This window comes from Onychomys torridus, chromosome 9 (assembly GCF_903995425.1).
Source record: "Onychomys torridus chromosome 9, mOncTor1.1, whole genome shotgun sequence".
Classification (NCBI taxonomy): domain Eukaryota; kingdom Metazoa; phylum Chordata; class Mammalia; order Rodentia; family Cricetidae; genus Onychomys; species Onychomys torridus.
The window spans coordinates 18,148,279-18,161,056 of record NC_050451.1 but is presented as its reverse complement, the minus strand read 5'-3'; the positions used below and the strand labels follow the sequence as shown (position 1 = coordinate 18,161,056).

Here is a 12,778-nt window from a genome sequence, read left to right as displayed (position 1 = left end):
TAAAAATAGGGGTTGGCAGGGCTGGAGACTCAGCAGTCAAGAACATTGGCTGCATTCCCAGAGGACCCAGGCACAAGTCCCAGCATCCATGTGACAACTCACAATCATCTATACCTCTAGGGGATCCAATGACCTCTTCCGGTTCACATGCAAGAAAAACACTCATATACATTTTTTTACAGCAGTTGAAGTCTGAACATAATTTTACATACCTGTAGTCAGTCCCAGTATTCAAGAGGCAGAGGCAGGAGGACTGCCACAGGTTTGAGGCCAGTTTAGTCTACACAGTGAGTTCCAAGCCAGCCAGCACTCCACAGGGAGACAGTCTCAAAACAAACCAATAAAAAGATGGTTGTAAGCACCCCCCAGGTAGAGTATGAAGGCTCAGAGAATGCAGACAGGTTGGTCACAGAGGCTATTCTTTTGCTTTGCCAGCACCATGGCTGGCCCTTGTCTTCTTGTTCTGTGCTGAAGTGCCTGCTTCTTTGCAGCTGCCCTGTGAAGACCAGATCATCCTCCTCAAAGGCTGCTGCATGGAGATCATGTCCCTTCGAGCTGCTGTGCGCTATGACCCAGAGAGCGAGACTCTGACCTTGAATGGGGAAATGGCAGTGACACGGGGCCAGCTTAAAAATGGGGGTCTTGGGGTAGTGTCGGATGCCATCTTTGACCTGGGCATGTCTCTGTCCTCTTTCAACCTGGATGACACGGAAGTTGCCCTGCTTCAGGCCGTCCTACTGATGTCTTCAGGTGAGTGGATGTAAAAAGAGCTTCTGGGGCCTGGTGCTAACTCGGATCTTTTAATGGGTTGTCTGTCTCCCCTCAGCTTTAGAGTCTTAGCTAGCTCTCCTTCAGCAAGAGGGGTCAGTGGCAGGGAACTGAATGTAGAATGTCAAAAGTCTGATGCTGTATAGCTCTGGCGGACCTGAAACTTACTACAGATCCCACACTGGCCTCTCACTCCGATGTTCTTTGAAACCATTTATGGAAACAGACGTAACTGTATTATTTCAGAAGTATTTGTTCTGTTGGCCTTGGATTCTGACAGAGCTAGCTTCAGATGCCCACCTCACCCACAAAACATTCATATTAAGCCCCAACCAGCATGTTATCATCCAGCTGCCTGAGTTGGCATAGTCTCTAAATAAAATTGAAATTAGAATATTTACGTCGCTGTATTACTGTGAAGATTAGCTAAGGCACAGTGTAAATCTTGGCACAGTGCCCAGTTCAGATAGAGAAAGTGCAGGCAGGGGCAATGGAAAGCCTATAAAATGATCCCCTTTGGGCAGACTACTCATCCACCCCTGCTTGCTTCTGGCTTTACCTGTGCTAAATATGGCTGTGAGTGACAGCACCATCCTGTGGAACACATGGCTCAAGTTTTAGTTCCCTCTTACTGTACAGCACACCCAAGCCGAGTGCTTAAGACATCCAAGATAGGCAGAGCTGGAGCTGAGATGTGGAACATGACTGCAGAAGCTTCTCCTAGCAGCCTTTCCTCTGCAAGCATACTCAGACTTCTTACAAGCTGCTGGGTCCCAAGAGAGAGGCCTTCAAGCACATAAAAGCAGAAGCCCCCCAGACTTAAGTCCCAGGGCGCCCCTTCTGCCACTTTTTATTTGCCAGCTTGTCCCAGCTCCAGCCCCCACTCAACATGCTCCCTCACCTTACCTGGCCAGGAGGACATGATGCTGTCTTTAACCTACCAGCATCTTTTTAACCAAGCTCAGCTGCCTGTCAGAACTCCAGCTCCCAACAGTGGAGGTTTAATGACAGAGCTGACACTCTCCTCTTTTTATTTATGTCATGATAAATAAATGCAAAGTACACTGCATTGTGAAGGGAAGCCAGTCTTGAAATACAGAAAATGACTTCAGGTCAGCCTCTGCATTTCAGAACATTTTGTCATTCTGTTCTGTCTATCTGCTTAACTTACCCACAGCTCCCTCTGGTCTAGCTATACTTTGAGGTTATAGATGTGTCTAACCAGTGCCCAGTAGACTCTAAAAAAGGTTTATTGGATATGTGGCTAAACACAGCCACAAAACCCAGGTCACAGACACCTTGAAAATTCTTTATTGAGTTGAAGCTTGCTAAGTATTTTTAAGCTGACCTAGAAATTCATTTCCTACATAAAGTATATATATGGAAGATATTTAAAAAGCAATAATATTGAAACTTATTTTGTGGAAATTTTCAAATATAGACAGAATGGCACACTGAACTCTCTTGGTGACTTTGGAAAGACTTCAGGGGACTCTGTTTTCCCAGTATCTGCTGTGTGACCCCCTTTCCTGTGACTTGCTTTTAACCAATAGATTCCTGCAAATTCAGTGTTGTCTCATGTGATTCCATATGCAACATAAAATTATCGCTCCCAGACTTATTCTACAAGGACATTCGTGGCTCACGAGATTGGCACCCGTCTGGAGAAAGTTCACACAGTGGGAGAACTGCACAGCTGGTGTCCAGGCTACAACCAGAGGTCACTTGACCCTGAGTCCTTCAGGGAATAGAGTATTCAGAGAAACAAAATTCATTTGGAGCCTCTCTATGGGCTGCCTTTGTAATACAGCCTCTCTCTAGAGTGACCCATTAAAATGGAGATGGAACGCATGTGGGAACTGTATTCATGGAGGGAATGAAGCAAGTTTTAGCTAAGTCATTAGTGGTACGAAGATACTTTTAAATAATGTTGACTTACATAGAGAGAAAGCTATTTTTTCTGTAATTTCTTCTGACTGTATGCCCTAAACAAGTCAGAGAGAGAGAGAGAAGAGAGAGAGAGAGTATGATGCTAGTCTGACTGTAACACTTGCTACCAATCCTTGCTACCCTGTTTTTAACAAAAAAAAGTGTTCAAGGACACACCTTTGCCTTTAATAAAAAACCTTTTATTATTTAATAAGTTTTTCTCAATGCATTTGTTTTATAGTTATCATCTGTTTATGAAAATGGATTTTATTACTGTATAATAAGCTATTTCAATAGAATAAGTCAACAGTGGAAGAGAACTGGTGGGGACGGCAGCTGTGTCAGTTTTATATCACTATGATACAACATTCCAGAAACCAATAGAGGGATGGAAGTTGTACCTTGGCTCATGGTTGTAGAGGGCTGTGTCCACAGGAGCTTGGCTCCACTGCTTTCAGGCCTGTGATGAGGAAGTGCATCATGGCAGGAAGCACGGGGTCAAGGAAATTGTTCACTGTGTGGCTGCCCGGAAGTAAAGCCACACCCCACCCCACCCAGATCTACTCATCTCAACACTGCACCCCACCCCCCCAGACCTTCCATCTCAACACTGCACCCCACCCCCCCAGGTCTACTCATCTCAACACTGCACCCAACCTCCCCAGACCTTCCATCTCAACACTGCACCCCCCCCCCCCGACCTTCCATCTCAACACTGCACCCCACCCCCCAGACCTTCCATCTCAACACTACACACACCCCCCAGACCTTCCATCTCAACACTGCACACACACCCCAGACCTTCCATCTCAACACTGCACACACCCCCCAGACCTTCCATCTCAACACTGCACCCCCCCCAGACCTTCCATCTCAACACTGCACCCCACCCCCCAGACCTGTCCATCTCAACACTGCACCCCATCCCCCCAGACCTGTCCATCTCAACACTGCACCCCACCCCCCCAGACCTTCCATCTCAACACTGCACCCCACCCCCCCAGACCTGTCCATCTCAACACTGCACCCCACCCCCCCAGACCTGTCCATCTCAACACTGCACCCCACCCCCCCAGACCTTCCATCTCAACACTGCACCCCACCCCCCCAGACCTGTCCATCTCAACACTGCACCCCACCCCCCAGACCTTCCATCTCAACACTGCACCCCACCCCCCCAGACCTGTCCCTCTCAACACTGCACCCCACCCCCCCAGACCTTCCATCTCACACTGCACCCCACCCCCCAGACCTTCCATCTCAACACTGCACACACCCCCCAGACCTTCCATCTCAACACTGCACACCCCCCCAGACCTTCCATCTCAACACTGCACCCCATCCCCCCAGACCTGTCCATCTCAACACTGCACCCCACCCCCCAGACCTGTCCATCTCAACACTGCACCCCACCCCCCAGACCTGTCCATCTCAACACTGCACCCCACCCCCCCGACCTGTCCATCTCAACACTGCACCCCACCCCCCCAGACCTTCCATCTCAACACTGCACCCCACCCCCCCAGACCTTCCATCTCAACACTGCACCCCACCCCCCCAGACCTGTCCATCTCAACACTGCACCCCACCCCCCCAGACCTGTCCATCTCAACACTGCACCCCACGCCCCCAGACATGTCCATCTCAACACTGCACCCCACCCCCCAGACCTTCCATCTCAACACTGCACCCCACCCCCCCAGACCTGTCCCTCTCAACACTGCACCCCACGCCCCCAGAACTGTCCCTCTCAACACTGCACCCCACCCCCACCAGAGCTATCCATTTCATCTGTCACCTTGGTCCCTGGTATTCTACAGCCCATGCCACATACTCACTCAATGCTAGAAGCAGTGAATTCCCCAGATCTGCAACTGAGTCAGACAAGCTCCCTCCTTCCACCTCTGAACTCACGTCTATCTTCTTCCTACCTCAGATCGCCCAGGGCTGGCCTGTGTTGAGAGAATTGAGAAATACCAAGACAGTTTCCTGTTGGCCTTTGAACACTATATCAATTACCGAAAGCACCACGTGACACACTTTTGGCCCAAACTCCTGATGAAGGTGACAGACCTGCGGATGATTGGAGCCTGCCATGCCAGCCGCTTCCTCCACATGAAGGTGGAGTGCCCCACAGAGCTCTTCCCCCCTCTGTTCTTGGAAGTATTCGAGGACTAAGTGGACTGGGCAGGTTCTTGTCATTCCTGCAGCAGCAGCACAACTGGATGTCATTTCATTCCACCTCTGGCTCTTCGTGTTGTTGTTTCCTTGTTGCTTTGTGTCTGTCGGGTGGGGTCATCCGGAGTCAGTGGGTTGCCAAGGCAGAGACGGGGAGGAGACTGTCTCTTGAATGTGGGTCTTTGTAACTGTCGAATTTGTTCTCCAGTCCTTAGTGTGAATGCTTTGAAGGGTTTACACCAGTGGAGGGTGAGTGGGGGACACGCATTATCTCACCAGCACCAGCCATCACCAGCTCCCATCTGTCTCTGGTCAGAGACTCAAGCAAGTCAAATAGCACTGCAGAAAACTAACGAAGCCTTAACGCCACGACCGCAGTCATCCTGATCCAGTTCTGATGTGCGCAGGGTGAAGCTGGCAGAGCCCAGGCCCACTCGGGTTGGGTGTGGCTTTCATCGTGTAAGGGTTAGAAGCAGATTCTACCCAGGAGCTCACCATTTCCAGTACCCTGACTCTCCAAGCAGCATGACTTGGAATGTGCAGGAATAGCCACACCATAACCAGTCAGCTTTCCTTCCTGTGGCCTTTTGTAACCTGGTGATTTACTTCAAGTTGGACAGAGTATGACTTGAAGACTTTGCTGGTTGGAGGCCACAAGGAGAGTCTTTTTCTCAGCATGCCCATAGAGCTGGGAAATCTCCATCAATGTTACAAGCATAGTTTCCAAAATGCAAGTAGTATTACCTCGCGCGGGAAGGCGTCTCCACAGCTTACATAGATTCACAAGCCATTTCCACAAAGCTCAAGCCTGTTTACAGAGTGCCGTGTCTCTTTGGTGGCTCCGCACCAGTCCTTTCCCCAGCTCACAGAGGTCTTTATCCAGGTGGTCTGCTGGGCTGATGTCACTTCCCTATGCATTATAACTTCTGATCAGGGAGAGACACATGTTGAAATTCCAGTCTTGTTTGCAAAAATCCCTGGGCAAGATAGTGTAGGAATATTCTGATCCAAAGGAAGTGCACTACTCATGGGCTATCATGGCGAAGGCTGTCCAATGGCTGGAGGATGCCTTCACTGGTCTTGGATCCAGAAGAGCTTTACTTTATTCACAGTTCTCTCCCAGCCCCTCACCTCCCCACTACAGTCTGTGGTACTCAACAGCTTGACTCTCTCCAAACACTAATTCTTCTATAGCTTAAACATCATGACATCCTTATAAACAATGGCAGACCATGCCTAAGAACACAGTTACCTTGGCTGCCGCCTACCCCCAATGACCAGCGTACAGCAGACGTTCCTGAGAAACAAGTAGTAACAACTTACTACAAATGGGCAAAGAATGTACCCATGCAACTGAATGTACCCCATTCTTCACTGACATAGCAGATATGAACTACCCCTCTGCCTGCCTGTCACTGCCTTATCCTGGAAATACTGGGGAAAACAAGCCATACCCGCCAGACTTACCTAAAAACAAAGGAAAGGAAGTCACTGTGAAGAGTAAGGAAACGCACTTGCGTTCATTAGACTTTGGAACATACTTGGCCTCACTGGAAGTCAGAGCACCTGAGTTCTAGTTTGTGCTTGGCCGCCTGGTCAGTTTAGAACCTCACAGCTTCAGTTTTCTAACTGGGTAAATAAGTCAATCTAAAATCCCTCTGATTTTCTCTGTTTATGACCTTCCAGTAAAGGGGTTGGAAGTGTCCTTGAAAGATTCCTTTCATATTCAAATATGTTGCCTTTATCAGACAAAAGGCAAGGCCCATTTACAACTAAGAAATGAATCTGGCTTTTATTCAAAATAAGAGTTTGACTCAGAAGAAGGCAGAATGGCCTTGGAAGAGGAGAGGTGCAGTCTCCAGAGCCTGTGGAAATAGCCTAGAGGGAAGGCATGCCAGATCCCTAAGGCACTGAGACCGACTTCCCAGGTAAAGAAAATGAGAACTCTCTGTGGACTTGGTGTAGACATTAAAATAGAAGCAAGAAGCCCCATAGATTCATGTTTAAACATCCATTCAGGGTTTGCTTTCCCAGGCAGCCTGTAGCCAGCCTCCTCCCCCACAACCTTCATTAAACATCTGTTCTGTCAACTCTTCTGGAGGACCTCTGTCCAGACAATAAAAACAAGCTTGCTGTGAGGCAAGTTCTCCCAAAAGGAGAGAGAGGGAGGCCGGCTCACACTCTGCTAGGACACAAGAGTTTCTGAGGAAGTTTCCTGATTCTGATGGCTTCTGAAAGACATCAGACACCTGCAAGATTTTGGACCAGGGGTCATTGAGGGTGCTGTAGGGATTAACCACCACTGGACACAAGCCCAATCCTCAGCCGTCCAGTCAGCTCCGGCACGTTATCCTCACTCGGTAAAAGTTCACCTTCAAGGGGCAGACCCTGCTCCAGCAAGCATGCTGCAGGCTGAGCATTCCTACTGAATAAGATATGCAAGCTTCGGTCTTCTGGCAGAAGGAACAAGACCAACAGATCATCAGAATGACTAAAGTCATGCCCTCCTCCGGGAAACTCCATTTTATGAAACTAGATTGTGAGGAATTGGCTCCCAACTTTTTTTTCTTTTCTTTTTAGAAAGCGTTTTCTTCTAATTTTGTCCAGACTTTCAAATCAAGTGGATGTGGTGGGAAGAACTTTCATACCTCCCCCACTGTGGGGAGACATTCCAGTCAAGGAGAACATGCCCATCCCGCTGGGATGCTCACTTACAAATCAATGTATGGTTGAGAAGGCTGTGCACATACAATAGACGTGTGTGTGCACATGTGTGTGTACGTGTGTTTGTTCCCTCAAGTGTGCTTTGCACTTCAGTGTCAATGTGCAAAACTTCCAGAAACTGGAAGAAAAAAGAACAACTTTTATTCTCTATGATTCTGCTGAAAACACCATGTGCCGCCTCTGAGCTTCTTCTAGCTTGATGAGCCTCAGTTCTCAGTGATGCGCTTGTGTGTTGGAGCCTCAGCTCAGCCTGTCCCCTGCCCGTGGCCCCAGTGCCACCTCCACCCAGTGCAATCTCGGGGAGAGTGAGGCTGGCTCCACTCTGCACATTAACCTGCGGGGCTGGCGCCCAAGCCTTGATCTCCTCACACTCAGCCCTCCCCAACCCAGCCTCATGACCTGCTGGGCCTCTTCAGAGCATGTCATTGTCAGTAAGACATCCTCATTCTGAGGAACTCAAACCTATTCATGTCATATTGACCTTTTGCTGCATGAGTCATAAATTATGAAATCAGTCTTATGGTTTTTGAGATGTAGCCAGCGTTTTGTAAGGCTAAACCTTTTTCATGAACTTAATTGAATAACCAAACCCAGATCCTCCTCAAAATGAGAGACGACAGACAACTGAATCTCTTGGCCCTTTGTAATGGCGATGGCATCAGGTCCTACAATAAGCTCATAATTTCCTGTTATTTTAATAATGTGGAAATGTTAGCATAGTGTTTCTTTTCATAGTGATAGACTGATCCATATTTAAATTTTATAGAGAAGAAATTTTATTGTACTGTGATGTAGATATTTATTATCCAGGTAAGGATTTGCCCGGTGTGTATTTTTTACAATTGAAACATTTTACTTTAATCTTTAAAAACAGAAAAAAAGACATTAAAAACACACACATACAAAAAAAAGACTAGGGAATAAAAGGTTTGGCCTTATCGTAGAATTTTTACTGTGTTGTATAAATGTTTGCAAATGAAAAATTACACATTTCTAGTGTGTTTCCACATTAATTAATGCGCCTTCAGGAGCAATATTGTGCTGATTGTGGCTTTCTGTTGCACAGCTCAAGCTGACCCACCTTATGCACAAGACAATCAAATGTGAGTCTTTCCTCTGAGGATGTGGACAGTACTCAAGAGATCACACGTGAGACACAGGAAGAGACTGTAGGCAAGCCAATGCGCTGATGGGGAGACGGTCAGTGCATGCGTGCACTCGTGTGGCCCAATGCCACTTCCTCCCTTTGGCTGTTTTTTGTGACCTTGGCATCTGTCATTTGACATCATATAGCCAAAGTAGTTCTCCATGCTTTCTTCAGAGAAGATGATTCTTTTTTCCATAATGTTTCATGCCCTGTTGAATCAGGAGAAAAAAAAAAGGTACAGAATAGAGAGGTTTACAGTCAGTGGAAGATTTGTGTTTTGCAAACAGTGTTAAGTGATATTGCTAGACTGGTAATATTTTTTTCAGCCTAAAATTGTTGAAATCTGTGATCAAAATGTTTTAAACTATCCAAAAAGAAAATTTGTATATTTGGGAAAATGGATTTTTACATAGCTTTTGTATGCAGATATTAAATTGTAATTATGAATATAGTGGGCATAGATACTCATAAGCTTAAATTCTAAAAAAGAAAAAGCTTACAATGGATACATTTGCCTGTCTCTTTCTTTAAATGTTTCTATATAGAAGGGCTGCCTACCCCTCTCACCTCAGCATTGAGGCAGGAAAGGAATCTCAAATACACGGTGCATCTAATAAGATAATCAAGTTCACCTCCAGGGAGCATGGGCAGGGAGGAGGAGGATATATACAGATAGACTGACTGACTGACAAGTAGATATCATCAAATCATCCAGCAGACACCTAAGGAAGCTCCATTAAGGCAGTTAGGGTTCTCAAAAAAGGAGAATCCAGAGCAGAGGAGAATGTGCCTTAAGATAACAACAACTATGCTGTTATAACAGTGACGACCACTGCTACTACTGTTTCTGGGATTGCCATTTCATAACTGGTTACTACAGCTAGCACAGTGGAGATCCTGGCAGCAAAAGTAGCTACCACAGTTAATTAATCTTTCATTCTATTGGGCATGACAAATTTAGGCCAATAGTTATATACATTTCAATTGGCTTTGAAAGTTATAAATTTACAAACTCAAGTTCCATTTGCTCTTGGGATACCATCTTACAAGGACTCCAATTTGCAGTAAGGCTTGTTAAGGAAGGGAATGGCCAGTTGCCTTTAGCCTACTGGCTATGGGTGGGTTAAGACTTCTGTTGGTCGTTTCCATGTCAAACACACAGATTGCAAGCCCAGCGCCACTTAGAGATCTTTGACAACAGTTAACTCTGCAGCTCTCACATGATTGAGCCTGTATGATAACGAGTATTTAGAGATGGGTAATTCCTGGGGGGCACTCACCAACCTAAGACAGAACACCTGTGTGGCCTGGACAGGTATCTCCATGACAGGTAAGGTGACCTGCTGACGTCCCATGCAACCTAAGTCAGAAGCTCATTTTTTAGTACTAGGAGGGGATCTGTAGGGCCCTGGCTCCCGTTTTGGGTAACTGTTGCATTGCTTGCTGACCTTGACCATGATATCATCCCTATGCTAATTCCCTGCGAGATTCCACCCTCCTGAATGCTTAAGGGAAGCTCCTTTTCTGTGTATCCAGCATATTGGGCATTAACAGCTTAAATGCAAGATTGTAAAACATCAGAAGCAGGGTTGGGGATTTAGCTCAGTGGTAGAGCACTGGCCTAGCAAGCACAAGTCTTGGGGCTCAATCCTCAGCTAAAAAAAAAAAAAAAAAAAAAAATCAGAAGCAAACTTCTGCCCACCAGAGTTCTCCCATTTAAGACCTCCCTCCTTCAATAAACAGTATTCTGCATTCGAAGAAGAAGAACAAGAAGAAGGAGAAGAAGGAGGAGGAGGAGGAGGAGGAGGAGGAGGGGTCAAGATCATGATGGGGAAAACCACAGAGACAGCTGACCGGTACTAGTTGGAGCTCACTGACTCTAGACTGACAGCCCAGGAACCTGCATGGGACCGAACTAGACCCGCTAAATGGGTGGGTGACAGTTGTATGGCTTGATCTGTTAGTGGGGTCCCTGGCAGCAGAGCCAGGACTTATCCTAGGTGCATGAACTGACTTTTTAGAGCCCATTCCCTATGATGGGATACCTTGCTCAGCCTTGATACAATGGGGAGGGGCTAGGCTCTCCTTCAACTTGGTAGGCCAGACTTTGTTGACTACCATGGGAGGCCTTACCCACTCCAAGGAGTAGATGGAGGTAGAGTGGGAGGAAGGTGAGGAGGCAGAAGAAGGGGAAGGAGGGGGAACTGGGGTTGGTATGTAAAATGAAAAAAAAATTTAATAAATATATTTTTTGAAAAGATAACAACAACTAACACCATAAAGATAACAGCTTCAAATGAGGTTTGCGTAGAGGAGAGTTGAGGCAGCCAACTGAGCCTTTGTTTAAACCTTCTCTCCCAGCTTCTGCTTCCCACTGTGCATGCTTCTCTGTCACAGGATAAGTAGTATCAGTTCTTTTGATGTTGAAAAAAATGTCCAGGAGTGATTTATCTCCCACCTATGTTTAAGGACACAGGTTTTTACTTTAACAATTTACCCTCAAGGACATGGTACTTCCCCACAGAACAGTGAGTGATTCAATCAAGGAAATTCTTTTTCCTCAATATTGTCTGACACTGTGTAGAAACCAGTGGAAATGTTTTCCCATATGGAATTTCACTTCGTTCAAGGCCTTTGGATGATGAAGGATATACTAGAGTGAAGGACATGGTCTTCTTTCAGGCTGTTAACAGTTTCCTTTTCATTTTCTCCCAAACAATGAGTTGCCATGAGGAAGGAAGATGCAAGTAGAAAAGAAAAAAATCTTCAAAATAACAAAATCAGACCTTCTAGAACACATAGATGGGGTGAGATGAAAACCACTCATCAGTGTTACTCCAAGTTCTACAGAAATGCTGTTTCCTTACAGCAGACACACACACTCCTCTGTGTTCTCAGGGTTTTGTGACTCTGCTAGTGGGTATTCTGAGCCCTGAAGACATTTCATTTTGCTGCCTGCACTAAAGCCAGGCAGGACCTTTGTGATAATAACACATCACAATTTAGAGTACCTGCGATCCCTGACAGACATTCCTGAAAAGCAAACCACTAGTTGGTTTTCAGAAAACTCAACTGTTTCCTCCACACTTTGACAAAACATCATTCAATGGTTACTTGGCACTTGAGAATCCCAACAGCCACCTAAAATGATACGTTGGGTATTTTTGGCTCCCCAGCCCCAGATCTTTGCTGTAATGTTGGGTTGTATCATATTGGCCACCCTTGTATGAACACCTACTCTACCCTAAGAATCATGCTTCATCCCTTCATTCTACCTCTAATCCTCTAAAGCAAATAAGAAAGCATGAGTTTTCTGATGATAGGGCAATGCAACCCTACTATAGTGATGTTTGCTGCTTACCTTCCAAAACAGCTTACCTAACCCACTGGGAAAAAAAAAAAAAAAAACCTACATATACCTCAGTAGACTAGATCCATTGCAAATGTAATCACTGAGGTCATAGCATGAATAGTGATTACTCTTTATGACATTTATGTAGTATCCCAATGGCTTCTAGAGGCCTAAACAAATAGTGTTTTTGTTTTTGTTTTCCGGGACAGTCTTGCTGTGTATCCCTGGCCGGTCTTGAATTCACAGAGACCTGCCTGCCTCTGCCTCTCTCCACCCCAACTGCTGGCATTAAAGGCATGCACCATCACACACTAAGGTGTTTTGTCCTATGAGCATTTGGAAGTCAACATTTGGAAAAGCTGCAATGCATGATAGAAGAATTCATTGCAATGGAAGTTAGGAGTCATGAAAGGTGTAGATGGAAACAAGATGACAGAAGCATTTTCCTTCCAAGAGGAGACAGCATGCTATTATATCACTCTCAACTTTAGATGATAAACTTATTGGCAAATGAATGGTGCAGGTAAATTTCTTGGAATAGGTGAATCAAATCATGTTGATAATGGAACTGGAAAGCCCCAAAATGAAAAGAATCCAATAAGAGCACAAATATCCCCTGCTTTATAGGTTTCTGGGGCTGGTCTCTTTAGTTTCAAAGAACTGAGAAGGTTTTTTAAATA

The 12,778-nt window shown here is 46.0% G+C and overlaps 1 protein-coding gene across 4 annotated transcripts in view; it reads left to right on the top strand.

Annotated features, from left to right (window-relative positions):
* Positions 1-9,252, top strand: part of Thrb (thyroid hormone receptor beta) — a 358,018-nt gene extending 348,766 nt beyond the window's left edge. For all 4 annotated transcript variants that reach the window (XM_036199215.1, XM_036199212.1, XM_036199214.1 and 1 more), the window contains 2 exons: positions 492-750; positions 4,634-9,252. In XM_036199215.1, coding sequence (XP_036055108.1) covers positions 492-750; positions 4,634-4,875 — 501 coding nt within the window. In that variant the 3' untranslated portion in view covers positions 4,876-9,252. The remainder of the gene's footprint in view (positions 1-491; positions 751-4,633) is intronic.
* Positions 9,253-12,778: the final 3,526 nt, after the last annotated feature.